This window comes from Strongylocentrotus purpuratus, unplaced genomic scaffold (assembly GCF_000002235.5).
Source record: "Strongylocentrotus purpuratus isolate Spur 01 unplaced genomic scaffold, Spur_5.0 spur5_scaffold_1, whole genome shotgun sequence".
NCBI classification, from domain to species: domain Eukaryota; kingdom Metazoa; phylum Echinodermata; class Echinoidea; order Camarodonta; family Strongylocentrotidae; genus Strongylocentrotus; species Strongylocentrotus purpuratus.
This window is the reverse complement of record NW_022145594.1, coordinates 27,473,021-27,500,841: the sequence shown is the minus strand read 5'-3', so window position 1 is coordinate 27,500,841 and position 27,821 is coordinate 27,473,021. Positions and strand designations below refer to the sequence as shown.

At 37.4% G+C, this 27,821-nt stretch overlaps 2 protein-coding genes and 1 long non-coding RNA gene across 4 annotated transcripts in view; 2 read left to right on the top strand and 1 right to left on the bottom strand.

Moving 5' to 3' along the window:
• The first annotated feature begins 973 nt into the window (after positions 1-973).
• LOC100889825 lies at positions 974-22,440 on the top strand. The gene is made up of 6 exons (XM_030977935.1): positions 974-1,080; positions 12,425-12,481; positions 18,103-18,273; positions 19,135-19,380; positions 20,134-20,313; positions 21,298-22,440. The coding sequence occupies exons 2-6, from the start codon at positions 12,433-12,435 to the stop codon at positions 21,654-21,656; spliced, it is 1,005 nt and encodes a 334-aa protein (XP_030833795.1). The 5' UTR covers positions 974-1,080; positions 12,425-12,432; the 3' UTR covers positions 21,657-22,440.
• Positions 4,378-26,147, bottom strand: LOC115921014. The gene is made up of 3 exons (XR_004062677.1): positions 26,128-26,147; positions 24,905-24,906; positions 4,378-5,018 (listed from the first exon to the last, which is right to left on the bottom strand). It is a non-coding gene; the product is annotated as an uncharacterized LOC115921014 (long non-coding RNA).
• Positions 25,330-27,821, top strand: part of LOC589578 (high affinity cGMP-specific 3',5'-cyclic phosphodiesterase 9A) — a 38,077-nt gene continuing 35,585 nt past the window's right edge. For both annotated transcript variants that reach the window (XM_030977934.1, XM_030977933.1), the window contains exon 1: positions 25,330-25,742. In XM_030977934.1, the coding sequence (XP_030833794.1) occupies positions 25,674-25,742 (69 nt within the window). In that variant the 5' untranslated portion in view covers positions 25,330-25,673. The remainder of the gene's footprint in view (positions 25,743-27,821) is intronic.

Sequence of the window (27,821 nt, the reverse complement as noted above, 5' to 3'; positions counted from 1 at the left end):
CTTGTCCTTTTGGAACTACTATTGACCTGTAACTATCAGATGGCGGCCATTTTGGATTTGACCAATATGACCAGTATGGCAGCCCCAAGGAGACCTCAAATCGATGAAAGAACATCATGATCAGTTTCTCTGACCCCGAAAACCCCATACATATATAAACTTTTATCATACTAGCTCATTTCCTTTCGTTACTACACTTGACATGTAACTCAGATGGCGGCTATTTTGGATTTGACCAATATTACCAGTATGACCCGAGGAGATCTAAAATCGAAGAAAAAAACATTATTATCGGATTCTCTGACCCCGAAAACCCCATAAATATATAAACTTTTATCATACAAGCGCTTTTTCTTTTGAAACTACGCTACCCTTTTAACTCAGATGTCGGCCATTTTGGATTTGCCAAATATGGCATATCCAGAGGGTTCCCTTCTAGTTGGCGTCCGGCAGAAATCGTAAAAGTATGGTATAATCTACCTCTGGGCCAAATTTGGTGCTTTTAGAAAAATCTGCACCAAACAACCCCTATTTTGCGCTAACAGCCCCCACTATAAGGGAATGATTGTCTTTTCCGTGTTTGGTTAAGTTTTGTTGAAGAACAGGATTAAAAAATAATATAGTCTGAAGACTGTTTTATAACGCGGTTTTAGACCCATGGTCGAATATAACTGATAAGTAAACGAGTTTGCCAGCTTAGCGTATCTCAAGGGATAATTTTGTTGACCAATGGATTCATTTTTTCCAATTCCAAATTCAAATAAGTTCATACTAGTACATATAATATACCTACCACGTACTCCTATCCAAGTGGGGCCATAAACGGGTTTTTGGCAATGCCCACTTCATGCCTGATCCTTGCAAATGAAAGTTTATTCACCCTCATATAAACACTAATCTGGATCCACCCACAAGTAGCCCCCCTGACCCCGTATCACCAGTAGATATGTTTTTTTATTTTTATTTAAGCGGGTGATCATTCATGCAAACCGTTTAGTTGTGTACAAATAGTCACGAGCATCGGAACAGTTGATGAGCTAGTGGACAGTCTACTTTTCAATCGGTGTTTACAGACAAAATGTAAGTGACATGTTGGGTTGCATTTTAACTCCTTCTTTTTTTAATAACTTCCTTCACTTTGAAATTACCCAACATTAGGTATCTTATTTTAGAAAATCAATCATTAATTAATACGAACCCATTCCAAAAAAAAGTAGACTTTCCAAAAAAGTCTAAAAAAATGGACCGTTTCATGCAATTTCAGATGGTCTAAAATAATACTTTTTCACTCAAATAGAACCAAATTTCTTGGGTTACAGAAAATAATGGTCCTTACCTTTGTCGTTATAGAACAATGTTCTTGCAAGTATCCATCAAAGGTTCGTCGATTGCCACACTTTGATCTGTACAAGGTTTGTCGATTGCCACACTTTATTCTTACCAACGTTCGTCGATCGCCACACTTTACTTTGACCAAGGTTCGTCGATTGCCACACCTTGATCTGTCCAAGGTTTGTCGATCGCCACACTTTACTTTGACCAAGGTTCGTCGATTGCCACACCTTGATCTGTCCAAGGTTTTTCGATCGCCACACTTTACTTTGACCAAGGTTCGTCGATCGCCACACTTTACTCTTTCCAAGGTTTGTCGATCGCCGCACTTTACTCTTTCCAAGGCTCGTCGGTCGCCACACTTTACTCTTTCCAAGGCTCGTTGATCGCCACACTTTACTCTTTCCAAAGTTTGTCGATCGCCACACTTTGATCTGTCCAAGGCTAGTCGATCGCCACACTCTTTCCAAGGTTTGTCGATCGCCGCACTTTACTCTTTTCAAGGCTCGTCGGTCGCCACACTTTACTCTTTTCAAGGTTCGTCAATCGCCACACTTTTCTTTGATCAAGGTTCGTCGATCGCCACACTTTATTATTACCAAGGTTCGTCGATCGCCACACTTTATTATTACCAACGTTCGTCGTTTGCCACACTTTACTCTTTCCAAGGTTTGTCGATTGCCCCACCTTGATCTGTCCAAGGTTTGTCGATTGCCACACCTTGATCTGTCCAAGGTTTGTCGATTGCCACACTTTATTCTTACCAACGTTCATCGATTGCCACACTTTACTCTTCCCAATTTTCGTTGATCGCCACACCATACTCTTACTAAGGTTCGTCGATCGCCACACTTTACTCTTTCCAATGTTTGTCGATCGCCACACCATACTCTTACTAAGGTTCGTCGATTGCCACACTTTACTCTTTCAAAGGTTCGTCGATCTCCACGCCACATTGTTACCAAGGTTCGTCGATCGCCACACTTTACTCTTTCAGAGGTATGCAATTGCCACACCTTGATCTGTCCAAGGTTTGTTGAATGTGACACTTATCTCATACAGAACAATGTATATCAATCATAATCAAATCTTTGAAACAACAAAGTAGTTTTTATTCAAAATATATATATATATGATATTCACTTTATTATTACTCTTACAAGTGCTGGTAATCAACTGCAGTCCATGTTCCCCTGTTCAGGACATTTTGGGAACCACTCATAAATGGGTTAATGTAACATGGGTTTAAGAAAGTGAAAAATGCTTGTTATTACAGAGTGAAAGGTCTGTATTACTATTTGAATTAAATGAATACATATGGAAGACTTATGTTTTTCAAAATATTATCATAGGAACATGAATATTCTAGTTATAGAAATATTTGAAAAATTCAAAGATCATTTCAGTAATGCAGATATTTAAACATTATCTATATATGAAAAAAATAGAAGGAAAACAAAATTGTCATTGTTACACTCATTACAAATTACATTGAAACAACTTTTAAACTAGCTCTGATAACAATGGTTTATGTATAAACAGGGAGCCCCCCCCCCCCAAAAAAAACAAACAAACAAACAAACAAAACACAACAACAACAACAACAATGCAATGGGGAACTTTCCAAAATAAAGTAACAAAATGATTGTGTCCACCGGATAGAATGTCCGTTCAGATGAGAAACGATACCAAGAACAGTAATTTTGGACGAGTAGTTTTTGTTGTAAGACGTCTTAAGTAAGACCATGTCAGGTTCCCACTTTTGCCATTTTTACCAAGTCACTTCCTTATAAATCGCAGTTCCTGTCATCATATCATCGAGCAACTATGCCCATCATTGGCACACAGCTGAATGCACACTAATAATGGCATACGTATTGCTCATTGTTCGACGCTAAGGCGCATTGACTTGGTAAAAATTGACAAAAAAGGGAACCTGACATGGTATCACTCTAAGAGATGCAAAACTACACTACCAAAAGGACTATTCTTGGTATCGTTTTCATTGGAAAGGGCACCCTATCTGTTGGACATATTAATTTTGTTGAAAAATCAACTGGTTACATCACAAATCCATCTGTTCATTAATTTCTCTCTACTCCCTAAATCATCAATGTGTAGCATTGAAAAGATATGCCTTTACACTGATTACATTAAAGGGGTGGTATAGTTTTGGCAAGGCCGAGCTTTAGTATCCAAAACATGCACAATAACATTACAAACAAATAAGTACAACACCACCATGCTCGAAAGGTAAAGAAAAAGTGACTTAGTAAAAGGCCCATCATTATTTTTTAAAAAGCCATTCAAACAAAAGAGGGTGCTCTCTAAAAAGCAGTGGTTTCAACCATTTTTCATACAAAATTATGCATTTGATGTCTGTCATTAAAATTGTAGACATTTTCAAGTCTTACACTCAGTTTTTCATTATCTCACAAAATAAAGCCTAATTTGCTTATTTGCATACATACAGAGTGTCTCTGGCTTAATTTTCTTCTTTTGATCCAAGGAATATGTAAATTCCAATATATTGGTAAAAACACCATTAGATATTCCATTTCCATTAAAGGGATCCGGTAACTTTGTTTTAGATTCTGAAACAAAATCCTGGAGTTAGCTCATGCTGCAATGATAATTATAAACCTTTAGGTGAATCAGGAACCCCATGAATTTTACAAGCCGATCGCCTGTCTGATTATTAAGATATTTATGATTGGAAAATCACACTACAGTCTATTGGGGAAAACAAGTTTGGTAAAACCGGTCACAGATTTTTAAAAACTTTTTTGAGGCACTTCTTGATCATTTTGAAGCGCGATTTTTTTTAGGGCTTCAATATTACACAATGTCACAGACACTGATAACACGTAGGGCCGTGCATCTCAGATTTAACATTGTTAAACGATGCCTATGATACATTTGAATAAATTATGCAAATTAGGCCTAATTTGCATATAAACAGAGCTTAACAAAACAAATCTTTTGATCCAAAAAATATGTTCTCTTTTAAATGAGTCAATAAAGACACCATTGTAATGGAATATTTTTCTTTCTTTCTGATGCAAGCAGGATTGGTGCTGGGCGCATCATCATACTTTTTGTTGAACTGATTCATGAATAATTCCTATTTGGCCTGATAGTCTTCAACTTCAAACTTTTTGTACCTTTTTGGTTTCGATCATGCCGTTACACTACATACAAGGTCATTTGCAAAATTACAATCATAACAATGGAGCACATACATCTTTAAATCATTTATAACACATATACTAGACTATTGTACATTATAGATGTTAAACACAAATATTCATGCTGAAATATGTCATGCATTAATAATAATCTATATACTTTAATTGCATTGAGTGAGCAACTATCAATACCTTAGAAGAAATATTCTCACCTTATCTATGCAGTTATCAAGGCCCAGGAAAGAAATGATGAACGAATGGTGATTATCCAGAATGATGTATCCTTCTTAAATTGTAGTCCAAGTTTAGGTGCACACCAATTCCTTTATATAGTGTTATGTAATGGTAGTACAAGTCTACACCCCTCGGTAATAATATGTAATATCACTCAGTATATGCCCCAATACAGATAAGACCCACCCTGCGAAATACCAGACCTCCTTCCAAGACATTTGTTTAATAACTTATTCTAGCCAAATAAACCCCAAATTGTATACACTCGATAAGAGCCCCCAAACCTCCAAAACAAAAGAGTTCCTGTCTTTCTCCCAATAACCAAAACCCCCTTTGTTTCATAAGACCCTTTCCCAGAACAGATTACATGTGTTAGCTAAATGACTGTGAGAGGGAACTTGTTTTTGTTCCTTTGACACAATTAACCTACCCTCATATCCATTTTGTTTCCTTCTGTATAAATTATGACATGTTCTGGCTTTGTAGAGAGGAGATTAGTTTTGATCTCCATTTGATCAAGACCCTCTTTCTAGCTGGCTCTCTCTTCATCTTGTATTTTACAATGTGGAAATTCATAATGAGGTGACCGATTCGAGTCTCCAAAGTTTGGAGATAATAAATACTCTTAATATAGTCTATCCTTACTTCTTCATATTTATTGATGTACCTCTCCTACCGCCAATAACATAACACACCGATCCCACAACAATAGGCCTACATAGACTTCCATGGAGATATTGGGATGTATTTCATAGTAAAGAGACCATTTCTTTTAGACTAAAGCTTAATTTTTGATGGGCCAGAGAGTGTGTTTGTTCGGTGATAACACAACTTGACAAAAAGGCATCTTAATTATTATTGCGCATGTTTTTTTTTGCTATAGCAGGCTGCATGGATCAGTCCTAAATTTTGAATCAGTGCATGGCTGCTGCTACAGAGTTTCAGCCATACTTTCAACCATGTAAAATACCTACAAGCATGTATCCAACCTTGATCTTCATCGCTTCTGAGCATATTTTCCGCTTCATGTTAACTTTGGGGTAATGCATGGATTTTGAGGCCTTGAGCTCAAATTTTAATTAGGATTTCATGACTATACTTGATATTTCTGATTTGCTTGCTTCTGCATATATCATGTATTTTATTTATAAAAAAGTTTCAATTACTGTAAATGTACATTCACAGTCTGCAGGTTTTTATTTCAAATTGATACATAACAATTTTGTTTTATTTAGATTTAGAAAAGCTGTAATTCTATTCTTTGGAAGAGCATATAATTTCATTCATGAATTGATTTCAAATGGTAGTTGGAAGAGTGTGCTCAAAACTAACATTTCCTAAATTCCTTGACCTCTATTTATCAAACCATAGACTTACATGTTTTAAGTCTATGAACAAACAAACCTACAGAAGCAAAAGTTCCCTCCTCAAAACATGGATTTATTATTGTATAACTCCATACCCTTGACAATTAACATAACAAAGTTTATCTGTCATGACGAAAACTCGTCGTTTAAAATTGAAACCCCCATTTGACTTTCACCATTTCTACTTGTACTAGAGCTGAGATTGTGATTAAGCCCTAAGTAAACACTATAGCGCTGTAATCAACCCCCACCGAGACCTTGATGAGGTGATAGCGAGAGAGAGATAAGCATGATACAAGGGGAAAGGAAGGGAGAAGGGAGAAAGACACATGCAGGGGTTGCTGCCAGAGTTAAAATTGTTGTTATATTGCCAATTATGGGTCATTTTGCTTCGTTCGAACTTTCATTTTGGTCTTCATCTAAATTATTAGTGACTTTAGGACATGAAAATATCTTAAAACAAGTAAAATACTTATTTCCTACTTCTCATTTCCTTTCAGGCAGACCCCAGTAAGAGTTTGTTTACACTAGTATTACGTAAGATGATGAAGAGTCCCACTGCAATCCAATATCTTAATCTCTCACTTAGAGCCTCAAGGCTCTGTCCCAGTTTTTAAGGAGAGAATCGAAAGTGGGGTAGTGGTATTGAGACAGACATTGACAGGAAGTATAATATTATGTTAGGAAAATATCTACATTATGTGGTAAGCCAAAATTCAGCGAGATGCACCCCCGATAAAAATGGTTATTTAACGTGTATATCCGACTCTTCAAATGTTTTTTTTTGCAAGTTTTTTTTGGGTGTTTTTTTCAAATTTTGAAACTTCACTCACTATTTATTGAATAGTACATTATAATGTCTATAGTTCTGGCTCAATATTCATGACGAATTCAATGTCATTATTTGAATCCTGAGCATAGCAGAAAGATGAGAACTGTGCCATGTTTTTGCTTATTACGTATTCATGAGGAGCAAAAACGTGCATACGACTTGAATAAATACGGGCGATTTGGCGAGCGCTGCGGTCTGACTGGGTAGTGAGACCCCATCAGATTTCCATTGGTGCCTGTGTAATAGTAGTAGCTCTCTCAAAGTTTTTAACGAGAGAAACAAAACTGGGGTAGTGCTACCCTACCAGATTACATTGACTGCTGTGCTATAGTGGTGGGGTACAACGAGAGCTTTTCGTAATGTAATAATGCCCCTGCCACAAGTTTTACATACATCCACTCACTCGCACGCGCTCCCAGACACTTACACACACACACACACGGACACGCACACAGAGCAAATGCAAACACCATAATCGTACTCCCAAACCAACACAGTGCATCAACCTACATTGCCAACTCATTGCAGATGAGGTGATGTACTTCTGGCCAATGATATATCGTGCAGGGAGGTGGATAGTGGAAGTATTTTCTGTAGAGCATGTAGTAAGCAGAAAGTCTACATTATAGGCCTACTGACAGGAGTCATTTACTGCATTGAAAAACTATAAAAACTTAATCTCTGTGAATATCAATCAATCATATCATGATTGAAAATAATCATTATATTTTCAGATATAACAAGTCTAAGACTCTAACATGGCTACAGCAGCAGGGATTAATCATATTCATGATCTGTCTATCGATGACATGGATTTTCATTCAGGCAGTATTTATGAGTGAGTTACTACAAGATTTATTGCAACTAAGTCTGCATGATGTAGACCTAGCAGAAGCACCAGTATGTATTGCTGCCAGTACTCCCAAGAAAAAGCAAAAATTTGCTCCCTCGACTTCACTCAGTCAGGACGATTTGTCTATTGATGGTATGGATATATCACAATTGAGTCTTGATGATGTATCTTCTGAAAATCATCAAGTTGGCGCTAGAAAACAACATGGCGATCTCTTCACTCATCATGTGGATGAATATTCATTCAATGAATCAGACACTGCTCATCATCAAGAATTTGTGCAACCACCATTGTGTAACATCGGAAACACCCTTCTTGTGATTACAAAAAATTATTTGATTTGAAAGGCCTGATTTGTGATTTGACTTGTGTTAAAACTTATAATAACTTATTTCAAAACAATTTATTCACTCTAGATACCCTTAAATATGGATTATCATCATTTAATTGGGTTTCTTTGCTTTGGACATTGCGGAAAATTGGTTTTAACCATAAAATAGTATTGTAATAATGTGTTGCAAATTTTTTGTTTTGGTGGGTAGCTGCCATGTGATGTTAACAAAATGTTAGGATAGATATGTCCTGCAGTTCATATATTTTCTACTACTTTAAATTCAAAGTTGTTTCGGAAGTTACAAAATCGTTTACAGAAAATTTGAGACAACTTTTTCAAATTTTGAGTATTTTTCGAATATTAGCGCTACTATAATTAAATTATATTTTCCTTCAATATAATCACTTGGAGTAACTAATAAGCTCATTCAAACCATATACAATCTCATGTATTTATTGTTCTAGTGGGTTAAATGAGGGTCTACATTGTTTACGGAAAATGTAACGTCCGAAGCACCATTTTCAATTGCTCTGTTCCATTAAAATACAGGAGTTGAATCAGATTACTGTTATTTTTCTTTAAGATCCACCCATGCTCATTAATCATCAATAGAAAGAAGAAAACAAATTGTTTGTTGCTATATATTTTTTTCAGCTCAAACCAAAATGGTATGTCAATTTTGTTACAAAATTCTGTAAACAATTTGCTGCTCAGGGATACCTCATGCATATAAAGCAACATTTTTTTATTAAGCTATGGCCTATGGGAGGTCAATCTAGGTCCATGCTACAAGAAAAAGTTGTAACTGATGTCTAATTCTTTATCTTTGAAAAGTTTCAGGCTCTCAAAGGGCCATTTAGCTATTTTGTCATAGTTTTAAAAAAACAACAGTACCATGCATATACACAAGGAGAGTATCTTTTTAGGGGGGAGGTAATGGGGTCAATGCCTGATAGTGATAGTCTTGTATTTCAGGCAGTGATAGTGTTATCAGTGTTAATATCTCACAAAAACCTCTGTTTAAAAGAGGAAGCATTAAAAAAGAAAATGGCGGCTGGTTTTGTGTAGAGCCCTCTATACCAAAACTTAAATATCCCTTGAAGAGAATACATGTAGTTTCTAAACTAAAATATACATTATAATCTTGTGCAGTCACTCACTTGGCATTCGTGCCTCTTGTATATTAGTGACAAAGATGTTCAAAGACAACCTTGAACATTGATCTCAAAAGCTCTCAATATTGTGATTGTTTATAGACATACCATGCAAAAAGCTGTACCAATTTTATTGAGATTTCAGAGTCTTGATGGGAAGGGTTTCCAAAACTTGGCCTATCGGCATATAATGCATGTGTTCGTTTATGATATTTAATAAGTTCACAGTGTCGATATGCATTGAATAGTCATGAATTGTCTGAATGAAATATACTGCACAGCATAATTCCTATAGGTTTGGGTAATTCTAATTATAGGCATTATTGTGCATGTAGGTAAATGTATAAAACAAAGTGGTTGTAGTTTGTTATAGTCTGTTATTCCACACGCGATGAATTGTATGCAATTGTTTTGTACCTAAATAATGATCCTTTCATATCATTCACAAATTACATTTCCACACGACAAATATTTTGCAATTTGTCATACCCATGATATGTTAAAAATGGGCTGGAAGTTATAACCAGTACGTAGCCTTCATTGATCTTGAATTAAAGCATCTTCAATATTTATAATATGTCAATTGTATTGACTTTGAATACATACAGTATTTCTGTTCACATATTATTTATACATATTTACAATGATTCTTAATAGCCATTGACAGTGCTGTAATGAGCAAACAATTTTGGGGTCAGAAGAAAGTCTTCATCCATTCATCACCAGGTATAGCATAATGGCAAGATTGGCAGGGTTGCAAACTTAGAGCTTGAGACTTTGTGAGGGAGTGAAGCAACTGAGCTGGGGGTTGGGGGTTGGGGGGGGGGGGGTGGGTGAGGGCAGGGTCCGAGGATGTTTGAGCGGTGTCTCCCTCTCCCACGATAGGGAGATTTTGCATTTTCTTCTTAATAATGTGCAATCTGGTCCATACCGGTCCTACAATTCAGTTATATGTGGTTAAGTGCATAATGATTTTACCGATTGTGATCAAGTTAAACTTTTGTCATGAAGAAAACATAATTATACCAAAATATGCACGCCAAGAATTAATGTTCATGCCCATTTAAAGCATAACACCACATATACTTATGATACAACAACATGAACAAGATATACCAGATGCAGACAAGACCGATTCCCGAGGGAGCATAGAGACCAAGTGACAGGAGGTGTGTTTGGAGGGGAGGGGAAAGAGTGTCTGCCCCTGCACAGTAAATGAGCTTTTGCAATTCTGTTGCACACCTGGGAAGGAAATTTGGCTTGAAATGAAGTAGAATCTGAGTTATAGAGTCTAAAAAAATACTCCTTTTTTTCAAACACTGGTATCAAATTAAGACATGTTTTATTATTATTGGGGGGGGGGACACTTTTTTTCTTGACAAACCTTCGTAAGAGTAAAGTATGGTGAATGAGGAACCTTGATAAGAGTGAAGTGTGGCAATCGACGAACCTTAGTTATAGTCAAGTGTGGCGATCGACAAACCTTGGTCAAAGTAGAGTGCAGCGACCGACAAACCTTGGTCAGAGTAGAGTGTGGCGATCGACGAACATAATAGTCAAGTGAGGCGATCGACAAACCTTGGAAAGATCAAGGTGTGGCAATCGACGAACCTTGGACAGAGTAAAGGGTGGCGATCGACGAATCTTGGTAATAATAAAGTGTGGCGATCGACAAACCTTGGACAGTTCAAGGTGTGGCAATCGACGAAACTTGGTAAGAGTAAAGTGTGGCGATCGACGAACCTTGGTAAGAGTAGAGTGTGGCTATCGACGAACCTTGGTCAGAATAAAGTGTGGCGATCGACAAACCTTGGATAGATCAAGGTGTGGCAATCGACGAACCTTGGTCAAAGTAAAGTGCGGCGATCGACAAACCTTGGAAAGAATTTAAGTGTGGCAATCGACGAACCTTGGTCAAAGTAAAGTGCGGCGATCGACGAACGTTGGTAAGAATAAAGTGTGGCAATCGACAAACCTTGTACAGATCAAAGTGTGGCAATCGACGAACCTTGGTCAAAGTAAAGTGTGGCGATCGACAAACCTTGGACAGATCAAGGTGTGGCAATCGACGAACCTTGGTCAAAGTAAAGTGCGGCGATCGACGAACGTTGGTAAGAATAAAGTGTGGCAATCGACGAACCTTGTACAGATCAAAGTGTGGCAATCGACGAACCTTAGTCAAAGTAAAGTGTGGCGATCGACAAACCTTGGACAGATCAAGGTGTGTCAATCGACGAACCTTGGTTAAAGTAAAGTGCGGCGATCGACGAACGTTGGTAAGAATAAAGTGTGGCAATCGACAAACCTTGTACAGATCAAAGTGTGGCAATCGACGAACCTTTGATGGATACTTGCAAGAACAATATTCTATAACGACAAAGGTAAGGACCATTATTTTCTGTAACCCAAGAAATTTGGTTCTATTTGAGTGAAAAAGTATTATTTTAGACCATCTGAAATTGCATGAAACGGTCCATTTTTTTAGACTTTTTTGGAAAGTCTACTTTTTTTTTGGAATGGGTTTACGTTGTTTTTTGTTAACCTAAGTCGTTATAAATTCCTCTTATTATGTTTAGGTCGAGAAGTAAGCACCCATGCAAGTTTATTTGATTGTATTTGTTTTTCTCGTTTACACCATGGGTTCAATATAATTTCCCCCATACATATTCAACATATTAACACAACCAAAAAAAAAGAAGTAAATGTTACATTTTATTTAATAGCGGGAAATAGTACATAGAGTGTTCAAAGAAGTTTTAAACTTCGATATAACGGCACCTTTAGTCGAGTTTTTAATGTCATTTGCATTTGGGGTGTTATTTTGTGTAGTTCTTCTATTTATATATTTTTGTTTCATATTAATTTATTCGGTTTCTGATAGACCTTAAGTAGTTTTTAAAATATGCAGAGTTCAATGTACCTAGATGTATGGAGGAAAAAACAATTGTAATTATATATTCATACTGTATTGGATTTATTTATCAAAATGTTTTCAGAGCGTTTTTTTAGAAGAAAGTACAACTGTTAATGGCTATATTACTGCCCGCTTTGATTCCAATAAAGAACAACCACCTTAATTTTCAAACCTATTGATAGGCATAATTTCTCTTATTTCCTTCTCCCATGACAGAAATCAAGATGAAATTACTTATCGTCGTTGGGCTACTTTGCTGCATGTTTATATTCGGTATGTATTACACAGGCGCGGATCCACGGGCCGATTCTACCGGTCCGCCCCCCCCCCCTAGCCCCTCAAACCGGTAAAAAAAAAATGGGATAGTAACGTACAGTTCTCATTTTTTAAAACAAAACACAAAAGCGGCCCCCCTGACCCCCCTGACCCCCCTAAAAAAAAACATTTCCCCCCCCCCATCCCCACAAATAATCGCCGTTCGCCGGCTGGTTGATTCGCCGCTATATATTTTTTCAAGATTTGCCCCCCCCCCCCCCCCTCTTGCCGCCGGCTGGATCCGCCCCTGGTTACTCACAGATTGGTCGTTACTGTTACACTATATGACAGATTGGAAAAAATGTGTAAATCATGGAAATTATAACCAGTATACGATGCGAAAATGATTCTTCTCCAACTTCCGGATACCAACCTGGGAATTTTTGTTGCGTGCGTGAGATTTGGTTATTTGGTGAGTCCAGGACGTACTGCGCAACTTTCAGCGACACTTGCTTTAAATGGTATACATGTATATATTGCTGTAAAAAACAAATCTGCCACAAACTTTCGAAATATGTGAGAGAAAGAGATGATACGGTACTCGCTTGTATTATATTTTAAACATACATTTTATTTTCATTTATAAAATGTACCTTTGAAAGTAAATGGTCAACATTAATTTTGTTAGTCTTTAGCAAGTGTCTCATTTAAATTAAATATTGCTACAGACCATGATTTACGTCATTCATCACAAATATTGCGACCTGCCAGTGACACAAATGCGGCATGCTTCTCTGACCGTAATTAAATGCCTAAAACTCCTGAGCTTCCCGCTCCTAAACCCCCACACCAATTTACGCTTCGCTCGCTACCCTCTATCTGATCGTAAATACTTTAGCACCCCCCCCCCCACTTTAATAAACGTTCCTCGGGGCCTGTGTATACGCATACAACACTGATCGTTATGGTGTCTTTAACGTGACATAGCTTCTTCTCCCCTTGCAGACGAGAAAGAAAACAAGGTCATTAAAGGGATTAAGCGACAATGATTGTGATTCAAATTGCGCAAATATTTGGTTGAATAAGCACTGCTATTCACCAGAATCTTCTATGTAAAAACAACTTTTACAAATATCAGCCATGCTTACTGAGTTGAGACGTTCCATTCAATTTAAAATACCCATTAAAGAATACACTTCTCCTAATCTGAAAGTGATCTTACAGCACAGTGGCAGAATTGCATGGCCGAGAATTGTGAAAGTCGTTTTTACAAAGAAGATTCTGGTGAAAAGCATTGCTTATTCAAAAAAATCTTTGCATCAATTTGAATCACAATGATTATTTGTCGCAAGATCCTTTTATTAAATAACCTTGTTTTCTTTTTCGTTTACAGGGGGAGAAGAAGCTATGTCACGTTAAGAAATCATAAATATCAGTTGTATTATGGGTATATATACATGTACATATGAATACAGAACAAAATGTTGAGTATCAGAATGTCATTTTGGAGTACCTCTATGAAAAAGTACCCCATCTTACTTTGCCGATACCAAATTGTCTGTAGCTCGTATCAGTATTAGTATGAGCCAATATAAAGTTATTATTCTTTATTCAGTTCAGTACAGTGCTTTTCCTCAAAAATAGTTTCACTATTTTGTTAACGTTGAGACGCTAAGAAATGGTTTCAAATGTACATTACACAAACCCTGAACCATTGCATAATGATGGTGGTTCTCTCTCTTTCGTTCTCTCTCTCTCTCTCTCCCTCTCTCTATTTATTTTAATCATGCATTATCAACTCCATAGGAAACAGCAACAAAAAACTTAGGGTTATCTGGGATAGGTGAAAGTAAGAGTTAAAAAGAAAGTAATGTAAAAATGGCGCTTCACCTCCTCCCACCCTTAAAAAAAAATAAAAAAAATAGTGATCCTCCTCTCCAGCATCCCCCCCCCCCCCCCCCCCCCCCCCGCTTATTCACCGGCTGGCTGAGTCGGCGCAACATTTTCCCCCCAAAATTGGAGAAAAAAAATATATATATAATCTTAACCCCCCCCCCCGCCCATTCCCCGTACGCCGGCTGGCTGATTCGCCGCTAAATATTTTCTCAAGATTTGCCCCCCCCCCCCCTCTTGCCGCCGGCTGGATCCGCCCCTGGTATTACATAAGATATTAGAACAGCAAATGATTCACATACAATATATGTTGCTTGTTTGACTGCCTACAAATTAGCTTTATTTTGGCGTTTTCCTTTAATAATTGAATGTACAAAATTGCCTGCCTTCATGCATTGATTTATAACAATTGTATTCGAAATTGTAAACTGTTTAAGCGACCTGGGAAAATTAATTTCAAGTCAGTTTGGGAATAAATTAATATTTTGTAACACTTGATTAAAGATAAACTTAAGTACAAAAAAAAAAAAATTCTCACAGAAACAAACGAAACTTTACACTGAATGTTCAATATTACAAATATAGCGACCTGGGAAAATTAACTTCAAGTCAGATTGGGAATAAATTAATATTTTGTAACACTTGATGAAAGATAAACTTGAGTAAAACAAAAAATTAAAAAAATCTCACAGAAACAAACGAAACTTACACTGAATGTTCAATATTACAAATAAATTTCATTTGCCAAACAATTTTGGTAGAAAATGTATACTGGCTTAGTAATGAGCATAGAAAGGTAAAGAAATCAAGGTAAGTAGCCCCAACACCATTGTGTAGTCCCATTAACATCTTTCTGTGTACAGTGATTGTTACTTTACCAAGACTGGGCCGAATTTATTATGATGTTGATGACTTCAGAACCTTGCAGTACACATCAATACTTACATGCTACGTGATCAACTTTTTCTGATCCTTGAATCTTGGTAAAGTTACAAGCACTGTACACAGAAAGATGTATATGGGGCTACGCGATATCTCTCCACTCCGGATAGATATAATAATTTACCAAATATATCAATTAGTAGGCGGTTTCCGGGCAAAAATGTGTATCATCACATATTAGTCAAAACATATTCTTTCACATGATTGGTAATAAGAGCTTCCATTTCATTTTTTTGAGAGGAGGGCGTTTCCAAAACTCAAATTGGAAATCATAATTTTAATTACTTCTTTCGGAGGTTAATAATCAATTGAAAATTAGGCAAATGAAGAATAAATTACAGTGGACAATCAATGAGCGTTGCGAACACGACTGTGGAAATGAAATTGTAATACTCGTGGCTTGAACAGTTCATCATGTTATCCAAAATATCCTATTCTGCCTAGTTGCTGAAAACATTTCTTGGTTAACATTGTATTGTATGCATTTGTATTGATGGTCATTCGAGGAAATAGGCCATTCTCGTAATGTAATCAAATTTAATGGAGACATCTTTGCTAAGTGCCATGTTACAAATCAGTGAAAACTGTGGTTACGTGATACCTACGGAATACATATTTCCTTCAATATTTACTGGTACATTTTGAAGGATATCATCCGACGGAGGCTAGCGACCGAGTAAGAAGATGTGCGCATGGTGCACTCTTAGGCCCTCCAGAGCTTAAAAGTGCGTTGCAGTCTTTAGTCAGTATTTGCTCGACCTTTTTGTGTGTGCGCTTTTTTCAAATTTTCCAGGGGGGGGGGGGATTACCTTCCTTACAAAATTGAGGGGAGGGGGACGTTCCAATCGTATTACCGGGATCGCCGGCCCTGCTGTGCAGTATGATTTCCCCGGCCAGCTCGCAGTTGAATTTTTCCCCCGGTCACAATGGCCTTCAAAAGTACAGTCGTTATTATACAGTTATTGACTGGCAGGGGGTGTAATAACATTATTTGGACTGCTGAAGGGAGTTATATTTTCCCAAGTGGTTATATTTTCCCAAAGCGCGCAGCGCTGAGGGAATTTTTTGGGGAAGAAAAAAAAATGGAACAAATAATTTTAAGGGAGAACACAACAAAACATTGCCCTAAAAAACATTTTTTTGGGGAAAAAAAAAAATCGAAAAAATAATTTCAAGGGGGAAAAAAATCATGAAGAAAAAATACTGGAAACAAAAAATGACTCTCGGTAATGGTGTAATGTGTGTAATTGGTGACATACAGTCCTCAAGAGGGCGACATGCATTGATTAAAAATATATTCATTTTACCAGCTGGTAAGATATAACCGGCCAGGAAAATATAACAATTTGGATCCTCGCAATTGATATCACGTGACGAGCTCTGGACCAATCACATCTCGGTATCTGTCTAAGCTATCTAATATCGACTATTAACAATTGATTTCTTGCTGGTACGCTGCGAAATATTTACTGATCATGCTTTGATGTCGTCACAGTTAGACGGGTGAAATTATTTCCTCCCTGGATTGAATGCAGCATCATGTGAAGAAATTACAATAATTTTGTATGTATATTGCCATTCAATACATAATTTTATATCTACTATACAACAAAATATGAAATTTAAAAAAAATACGACATACAGTAGTAACAATAATAATTATGATAAGTCACTTGATATAGGACAGCTACTTCATGTATATATATATATATATATATGTATATATATACTCTACACTTAATAAAAGGTATCACATTATTACCACGACCGTAGCTGAGCTCCAATAATAAGGCGCTTAAGCAGTCAAGAAATAATATTATATAACATAATATAATATGATATAGAATACACTAGATCATGATATATAAATTATATTCCACATACTAAGAATCTTGCTCTACGATTGGTCAAAAGTAAATCACGTGATGAAAGATAGTTCGCCCATTATTGATGGGAGAAGCAAAAAGTTCGTTACACTGTGTAGATAGTACTACTATCTACACAGTGCAACGCACTTTCACTGAAGATAGATGTACTATCTACACAGGGCAACACACTTTCACTGAAGATTATCCAAAAGCGCACTAAAACAGGCGTAATTAAGCGCGCATTACCAATGAGCGCAATTAAAGCAAACACATGCGCGCACCGTACCCTCACGGGGTTGGGTTAAACTTTTAACTTTTTTGGTGTGAATTTTGGCCTGGTGTCTTTCATCTAGATGCATACACGTCCTTTTCTTGTTGTTGGTAAATTGTTTTATATGTGGAATATAAAGCAAATAATCACCTTTTGGTTTCAGGCGATGGCAAACTATCACTTCCTCGTCGATCAGAATGTATACGCTATCTTTCCTCAGCTTCGCTTCGGAAAGATAGCTACATCCAGATCGCCTCGGAAGTGATAGTTTGTCCCATCACCTTCACCAACGGTAGTTATTTGCTTATTATGCTCAGAATTATGCAGCCATGCATGCAGCATGTTTCCTTTCAAGTGACAGTATGTTCTACAACGTAATAATTCCTGCACTTATTGTACGACACTGGATTCTTGTAAAACAAAGAAATGAATCAAAAATTATTTTATTAAGTGGGAATACAATGCATGGGTCTGGCCCGATGTACTTTCAGACATAAGGTTCAAGCAAATTTTGGTCACCGATAAAATATATATTTTTTGTAATTGTATTTAAAAGAAATATACCTAAAATAAACGAAAGGTCCCTGTATTCAATTGTCACCGGGTAAAAGAGATATAGTAACATCAAGGAGAAGAATCTTAATTTCTTCCTTTTCTGAATGCAGGGGAGGCCATAACCTGCAACCAATGTCAATCGATATATTCATCGAACGCCGAGGCTTTGAACATATCAGATCAGGTTAGAAGCTCATGTACGGAGCCTACACAGGCAAATTGCAGAGGAAATGCCAGCTGCTTGACAATGATAGTCCTGTTTAACTTCATGCATGAAACAGGTAAGAACAAACTATTAAAAGATATTTCAGAAACCAAACAGGCAAATAAACTATAATGATGAGGTCTTAGAACACCGACAAGTTTTGCTATGAACTCATTTGAGAAGCCTCGAGAGGTAGATTGCGATTAAGATGTCACAAGTTTCATGACAAAGACATGTATAGGTGTCGTGGATGAGTGGATACGCCGCCGGAATGTCGATCACAAGGTCCGCGGTGCGAATCCCGCAGCAGCACTAATGACCTTTGGCAAGACATTGATCTACATTTGCCACACTCCACCCAGGTAAAGTAAATGGGGACCGGTAGGAAGGAATTCCTTGAATGATACCGAAATCGGTAGTCTAGCAGGGCCGGGGTAATATTGGAGCGTTTTGAGCACCTTGCAGGGTGGATATGTGCGCTCTATGAATATCCAATATTATTATTATTATTATCTACCATCAACCTTACGCAAAAGAAAATTGGAACAGGAAATTAACAAATATTTAACTGGCACTTTCTCTGACTTCACTACTAAAACATACAAAGTTCACCTATATCGAATGCAGAGGTTAAAATGTTGTTTGACTAGGAGTAGAGATTTCTGCTTACGGTGACATCTAGTACGCGACTGCTCGTGAGTTTACGGAGTAAACTTGAACGTTGCGTTAGAGCATCTCAACGATCACTTAAATACAGATTTAAGACACACATATATTTTGTTTAAATTAGTTTTGGTTTTTAATGATGTTAAAAAGAGGAAATAAACCAACTGATGTTTATTTTTATCACGATCATTATCATTATTATCATTATGCTGATTATGATTATAATCATCATCGTCCTCAATATAACGTGGTCTAATGTATCGGTTTGCAGAAGGTCTCATAACCATGACGAACTTATTACGAGGATGCGACACGCGGTATAGCCCGGGTGGAGACGTATGCCTAGACGATGCAGCAGTTGAAATTGTCAAAGCAGATTTGCCAGACTTTGGAACCAATCTGAAGCCCTATCTTCGTGCGATATACCTGAATTTCAGCCTAAGCTTTTGTGTGTGCGATAGCGAGGACTTGTGTACCCCGCCCTCACCGGTCGTTCCGATGACGGAGCCTGCCCCAGGTAAATAGTAGCTGCACCATGGCGTATTGAGAGTGAAAGTTGCGACACGCGCGCACATTCGCGCCCTCGGGTCAATAGTCATGGAGCTCAGAGAAGTTCCTCTCTAGACCAAACTCTATCTGAGATAATTTCAGTGCTCGTTGAATGCTGTTGCTGTTAATTTTTAGAATTATTTTTAAATTGAGAAGAAGGCAAATAAGAAAGAAGAAGAAAGAAGAAGGAAGAAGAAGAAAAGAAAGAAGAACGATGGAGAATAAAAAGAGGAGAAGAAATTAATAAATCGATGAATACTATTGCTACTTATTTTTCTACTTCTACTACTACTACTACTAATATATCAAATAATAATAAGAATTATGATAATAATCATTACAATAATAATGATTATAATAATACAAATGGCGTGCAATATGATGGACAGCCCAAAACATCCGTGCAACTTCTATAATATTTTTTTCACAATTCCCAGAAATAATATGAAAGGAAATCAATTTTGAAATTGGCAACGCTGGATTAGGGGGGTGGAAAAACCCTACTGTTGGACGAGATTCTCTCGGTATTTCATGCACAGATGAATGTTATTTTCCACATAAGCTTGTCTACCATGCACACCGGTACATGGAAGTTTACACGTGTCAGTGCACTAAGTAAGCTTTGGCGTTGCGATCGCTAGTCATAATCACGCTGTAAAGCGATCACTTTAAAGAGAGTTTATGCTAGCATGCTACTTAACTTCATTTTGTCATTTAACAGAACCAGGCAATGCTATAACATGTGTCACGTGCATGGATATTACCTCAAAGAGTGATGTTGCCATCGCTGCCGACAAGGGAATTCCCTCCTGTTCAGATAACCCGACCAGTGTGACGTGTCCCGCTGGCGTATCAAGCTGTATCTCAGTGGAAGTCAACGCCTCCTATAGCCGTGACTCAGGTGAGCGTCACCATCGACTTGCGCTGCGCGCGAGGTGTCATTGTTGACACAGTGTTACGTCAACGACTGGCGCAGTCATTCACGCAACATGTGGGAATGACATCGTATAACGAATGCTAAACAATAAATAGTGGTAAAATAGTATTGAACTAATGCCACCAGCATCATTTGGGTTCACATTCTTAGGCCCCGTTTCATGAAATTTATCATATCAATTAAACAAATGCATACGTTATATAACAGCTTTACTCTCAACCAATCGAATACAAGGGTTTCAATAGCTTATAACATGTATTGTAACTTGTCATTGATAACAAGTTCCTGATAAGCGTAGGCAATTATACGAGGCGTCATTTCGATTGCGTTATCGACTGCGTTGATCAGACTTGTACAGGCATCACCAACACGCTAGTAGTTGAACGCAGTGTCACTGTAATATCTATTTTGTTCTTCTTTTGAAGCTGTTAAAGCTCGTTCAAGTGTGACGTTCCAAACCGCGGCTGTTTTTCTTTTCTTCTGATGACGTGAAATGTAACTTATGGATATACTTCACATTCGTGTCTAAGTGAATACGCGCACGTCCTTTGTTGCGCGCATTTGTCGTGTATTAACATGTACACCAACAAAACCCGCACCGGTTTATATGTTGTTTTCGGTGAAAGATCAGAACAAGCCTATACGCTCCCATAGCAACACACAGCACAAGGTGACGCAATATTACGTCAGGTAAATGACGCCTCACGCGCCATGTCTCATTTAAAAGGCGTATACAATGAACATCTCAGTATAGTAACAACTATCATTTCGATAAGCACGTCAGTAGGCAATCGTTTTCTTTTTTTTTACAGAAGATGCCATCTGTAAATTATTTTAACTGTATATATTCTTACATGAGAAATAAAAGTTTACTTGATTTTAACTATAACTATAAGTTGTCGTTATTATAATTATATATCGTCATATCTAATCTGATTTTAAATGTAGGGCCTAATGTGATGCTGACGAAGGAGCAACGTGGATGTGCATCCCTAGAAGGTGCTTCCTTGATCCCCCAGGGAGATGCATGCCTCGACAAAGCAAGTGCGGAAGAGTACTTGAAAGTGGCTGATTCGTTGGCCGTGATGTCAGCTGAAGATGAATTGACTTTCGAGAGCATATGTGGCGTTACCATCTGCGTCTGTGACGGCGCCGAAAACTGCATGCCGCCTTCCCCTCTCGCAGACAATACTACACCGGGAGGCTGTGATCTGGTGTCCTCGGCTGCAGGGCTTGACACTAGTTACGCCTTTGCTGTTGCCTCGATCCTAAATGTCGTTATCTCAATGTTTATTTTCAAGCGGTAAGAACGTGTTGAGATCCATCCCCAACCATGCACATGATACAAGGCCATAATCATAATACAGAGTTTGGCCAAACTTGGAAGGGGATCAGGGGCCAGTTTCATACAAGTTTTTATCTATAACAAATGCGAAATTTCTATGATGAATTTGCTCTCAGCCAATCAGATGCCTTGATTTCAGTAGCGTATAACCGTAGCTTGTAAGTTGTTATTGATATTGATATCAAGTTTTATGAAACAGGGTCCATTTCTTGGCGCCAAAATCTGACCTATGAAAGCTCTTGTTGCGTAGATGCATGTGTCACAACTAACTTTCTCAAAATTCGAATCAAATGCAATTAGCCATAATTTAGTGGAATTTAAATTGAATTGCTCGTTAGCTTGAGATATTTAGCCCTGAAAACTATTTAACATCAAATATCGATGAAGCACATAATTATTGATTTTTTTTCATCGAATTGAGTCAGGAGCGGTGGTTCATACTTAGAATAAAAAGATTGGGTGGTAGTATTTTGTGTAATTGTGGTGTGGTGGTTGGGCTGTTCGTGTATATGTGCGTCCGTGTTTGTGGTGGTGGTGGTCAGGCGCGTACGTCTGCTGAATGATTCAATGTTCAAGCAGAACTAATATTGCAAATTATTTCTTAGGGAACAGATTTTCAAATATTATTATGTACCGACAATATTATTGCATGTTGCTCTTTTTATCTCTCTTAAGTGTTATACTGCTAATCCATGTTTCTATGCTAACTCATCAGGTATATATTAAATGTTAATTTTTATGGAAAATGTATTAGCATTTTTCTCTCATTTCGCGTATCACGAATTTGAATATAAACACATTTAACAAACTACAAAGCATAGTCAATTTCGCAACAACAAAACAACAATAAATAAGATTTAACATACAATGGATGGCGTTTTGAGTGTAAGTTCACTCAATAAAACTAGTGGCACAATGATACAAAAAAGGGAATAAACATACACTAGGCAGAGACAGAAAAAGTATAAAACGAAATATTGCAAGAGGGAGAGAAAAAAAGGATAGATAGATATATAAATGTTATAGCTGCATAGATAGGTAGGTAGATACAAAAGATATATACGTTGGGAGAGAGAGAGAGAGAGAGAGAGATGGAGAGAGAGATAAAGAGAGAGATACAGATGGAGAGAGAGAAAGAGAGGGGGGAGAAAAAGAGATTATACTGTAGGCTGATCATTATGGTGAAATGCAAGCGCAAATTACATGTACACAACATAATAAGGAATATCCTTATTCTTTAATATTATTGAGATTGCATTCCTTCTTCCGTTACAAGATATTGATATTAATAATATACAAGACCTATAAAGCACTTAGTAACATGCCACACGCGTTGGAAGATGAAATGAGAAGAGAAAGAGAAGAGAAACGAGCATCATTCAACTTTGAAATACCAGGAGGATACTTTTGATCGTTTGTCTTGAAAAAGGTGAATTACTTAAAGAAATAGATCACGTACATCTTATCTTAATGTGGGTCATTAATAGGGACTTTTATATTTGCACGACGAGAACGTGGACTGCTTGTACGTGTGACACCCTTATAAAGCAATGTGACGTCACTGCCAGTGCCTTTAAGGGACTGTGTAACATTGTTCAGATGAGAGATAGTGGTGCTAAGGTAATGACTTCAACGCTAGATGTACAATTAAAGATAGTCTGAAAAGTTGAGTAAAAACGGACCATTATTCATGGTACAAATTGGAAAAAACTGATCTGATCGATTCCTTAATTCTCCCAACTATATTATTACAATTCAATTACATTTTAGGTGAATGGAAATCGTCACAAAGCAATAAAATGGCTCTACATTCCATTCCAGACATTTAAGTGTTGATAGATTTTTTATAGCCTGCTTTATGTCTTTTTTTTCATGGAAAATGGTTGGGAGAATTTACTGTTAATCACTGTTAGAGGGTGTCATACATCGACTCCTTCAAAGAAAACCATAGATATCTTCGTGGTTTGAGAATTTTTTCAGGATTTTTTTTGCATGTCAGAGGGTATTGTATAGTAGAATGAATATAGTAACTAACATTTTATACACAAATTAAGCAATTTTGTCATCAACCTTCAACAATGTTACCAAGTCACTTTAAAAGGACGTCATATTGCCTTAAAAGGATTACACACTTCACAGTCCACGTTCTCATCGTGCAAATTTAAAACTCCCTAATGATGCAAAAGAGAAAGCAGGTAACATGGATATGATAACAAGTCAAAAGAGGAGGGACCAATGGGGAAAAGGTGATGGTGGCAGACGACCATGTTCATCAAGCAGCCTATCAAGTATGAACAGCGCCATCTCAGGGCCGTTAACAGAAAGTGGAGCTGCATGACACTTTCTTTTACTGCAGACAGATGGTAGGATATCACGTTTAATCTTCTCATTTTCTTTATTTTTCTCGTCACGCTCCTACCTCTTATCATCCATGCAGTCATTCCTCCGCTACTTGCTCTCAGTATTTTAAAATACCCTCTTTATCTTGCTCTCTCTCCAACTCTCTCTTTCTCTCACTCTCTCTCTCTCTCTCTCTCTCTCTGTTTCTATCAAGCCTACTCACATAGATAGATAGATAGAAGAGCGAATACAAGATAAGCGCTCCAAAAAGCCGAGCATTAGGGCAGGACGATAACAGGAACAAATAATAATATACGCAAAACCAAGAGTAGCCGCAAAACAACAAAAAGACATTGAAAAGTTACAAAACATGAGATGATACAAAAAGAAATGATAACTAAAAAACGAATTACTACAATAGTTCTAATTGGTTTTGATTTACAAAGGATGGTCACATCAGTGTAAATATTGCTCTTTTTTCAGGTTCTGCACTTATAATAGGCCTAAGCCCATCAGTTACGAGATACCCATTTTCCCCTTTGGTTGGGTTTGGCAAATATGGATTATAATGTCCTCCCAAAGGACGCTAGTGACGGGATGGAATTCGAACCATCAACCTTTAGTGTGAAAGTCAAATCAAGAACGAACCACTATACATAACAACAACATTTACACATCTAATGCCATTTGGCATGACTCGAATGTATATGTGCCACTATCGGCTTCAATAAAACGGACAATGGATATCTACTACAGCGAACTTGCACTCCTATAATGCAAATTCGACCCAAACAGAGGTACGATTTGATTCATAAGGGGGTGTGGGGGGGGGGGGGGGGTATGAGCGCAGAATGAAACAAACTCTTTTACTCCTATCATGGTTATAGTTACTGCCGTTTGTATTCTTGTGAAACACTTTATGCGTAGTCGGGAAATATATCAAAATCATCACTTTAAAAAGAAAACTGTACATGCGGTAAAAAACATTCCTTTACTCGACATGGTGATTTCATAATTCTAGATTTCATAATGTGCTGGTTTTCTCCTGCACTGACGTCTTATAAGTTCACATGGAGGACCTAAACCGGTTGCTATGAAACTCGCTTTCCTTCATTTGCACAAAAAAAAAAAAAAAAACTTTTTTTATTTCACGACGAGCTGCCCTCACTATCATATGGCTTCGGGCGAACGGTTGTCATAGCAACCACCGTGTCATTTTCATAATAGGCGCGCTTCCCAGCGATTTGCAGCGAAGAAGAGGATAACACGACGAATGCGGTACAGGGACGAAAACAGCGAACGAACAATAATGCCGATAAACGCAGAACTCACGCATCCTAAATAACAGTCTGTGAATTCAAATATAACTTCTTCTACACGGTTGCTTACGCCTTCGTTTTAAACAGTTACCGTTCCATTATTAGCCGTTTTGGCGGGAAAAGACATAATTTGGCGGGGAAAAGTGTAAATTACATTTTGGCGAGGAGGAAGGAAGGATCCATGGCATATTTTGTTTTTGGTGATCGAACACAGAGAGCAGCGACGTTTGTAATCTATTGATTGATTGTATGAATTGGAGGAGTCGTGATTGAGAACCGTTTATTTCGCCGAAGAGCAATCGCATACACTCTGCGGCGGAATGGGGATCGGCGCTTCTTACAGTAAAGCGCGCGCCATCCATTTGGATCTAGATGGGAGGATTGAGAAGGTATGAATTACTCTATTGGAATTTCATTCATGTATGTTCTTCTTGAGAGCCGTATGGTTTGGTTTGAAAGAAAGCATGTGTACGCGTGTAAGTAAGCAACCAGAGTACCGACGGCTTAAGTCCTCGCCGAGGGAATTGGTAATGAGGATTAATACCTCATAATGTACATTGTTGCTCATACAATTATACTATTCGTTTGATTTGATTTTAATTCTGCATTTTGTCCAACACAATAAAAATTAAAGAAAGAAACAGGAAAGGGAGAGAGAGAGAGAGAGAGAGAGAAAGAGAGAAAGAGAGTAGCGAGGGGGTGGGAGAGAAAAAGAAAGGGAGAGAAGAACGATAATTCTGTTTTCTTCAGCGAGGGCTGTAATCATCTTTAAACTTTAAAGTAGCCCTTCAAACCATAAACATTCTTTCTCTTTGTTTGGTGATTTAACAAATGAATAAGTCAGTACGTAAATCACTAAACAAATACAATAGTCACATGAACTATTATTAAACAGACCCAACAAATCAGAATAAGATATGCATGACCTATAAAGTTCAAGGAACAAAATGCAAAGAAGAAGAAAAATATAAAGATAAATCAGATTAAAAAGAAGAAAAAATAGAGGAAAGAGCGAAAGAGATGAAGAGGACGAAAAGGGACAAAATGATACAAACACAAAATCAATAGTAAAACTAATGCTAATAATACAAATGAATTTATTTGAAGACATAGAACTTGTAACTCTGTCAAGTCTGTTCATAGAACTTAACTGTTCAAAAATCTGCTTCGGATTATGTCAATATTTCCGCATTTCATCTATGCCGTTCATATTTTTTTCCTGAATATATCTCTGCGGTAACTTTTTCTTTCTATTTACTCTGCACTGCAATTTACTCAAGTGGAAAACATTTCAGCGATAAGTATTGTACATGTAATTGATTTTCCCCGATGAAAAAATAATCAGGCAAGATTAAATACACCCACTGCTCTTGGCTTCTCGAATGAAATAGATATAGTGAATGAAGTCGTATGCTTCAGAAGCTTCGTTTTCAATCCCAGTTATTTCAATTTCGACTCCGGCGGCAGTTCCGAATATTTATCCATCTACTGCAGTGGCGTATTCAGACATTGAACTCAACAGGGGCAAACCATCGTAACTTGCATGATCCCTATGGTTCAGCTTAAGAGAACCCTATTCGATGGCCCAGCTTTGCGGAATATATAGATGTACGACATATATTGGTAGACGATATTGTCCCAATTTTTTGTATTCATTCTTTAATTTATATTATGAGTAATGATAATAATACAACATTCAAACCATGACATATATACTCTGTCTTTGCCATGTTACTTGAGTAAACTGTATCACTGACTTATGGATGGAATCTGAAAGCGCTTTGTATTCAGGGGAAAAGGAGCTATATCAATTTGTACTATAATTATTATTATTATTATTATTACAAACATTTCAAGAGTAACCTATAAGGTACAATTTCATTCATTTATACAATAGAAGAGTAAACAAACCCATCATCAAAAACCTAATGAGACTGGACAGGTTGATAGTCCAAACAAACGGCAATTAATCACAACAATCTGTATGCTAATAATTATGATTTGTATTTCATAACTTATAACAAAATTATCTCTGTGTATTGTCTTACAAGCCCATGACCTGATAACTATTAGTATTATAAGTTGATGCATTCTGGGGAAAATTTGTCTAAAGGGGCAAATGCCCCCCCCCCCCCCGCCATTCGCCCTTGCCCCTAATGGCCTACCTCATGATGTGTAGATACTGGTCATTTTATAACTTGTCATGGGATGCCGGTGAGCAAATAGAATCCCTTGAAGGTAGATATGTTGCCTAGCAACTAAGAAATGCTCTCTCTTTGGCCGTAGGGCTTCTTCTGATGTAGTGCATGAGGCAGGGTGGAGGGGGATGTGAGGAGAAGTTGATGTTTTGTTGTTCATGTCCACTCTGCAGAGTGTAAATTCCGACCATTGTCCTGGTAAATAATCTTTATAGCTTTACCTTTGCTTGAATAATAATAGTGATGAATGATACAAATAATACTTATACT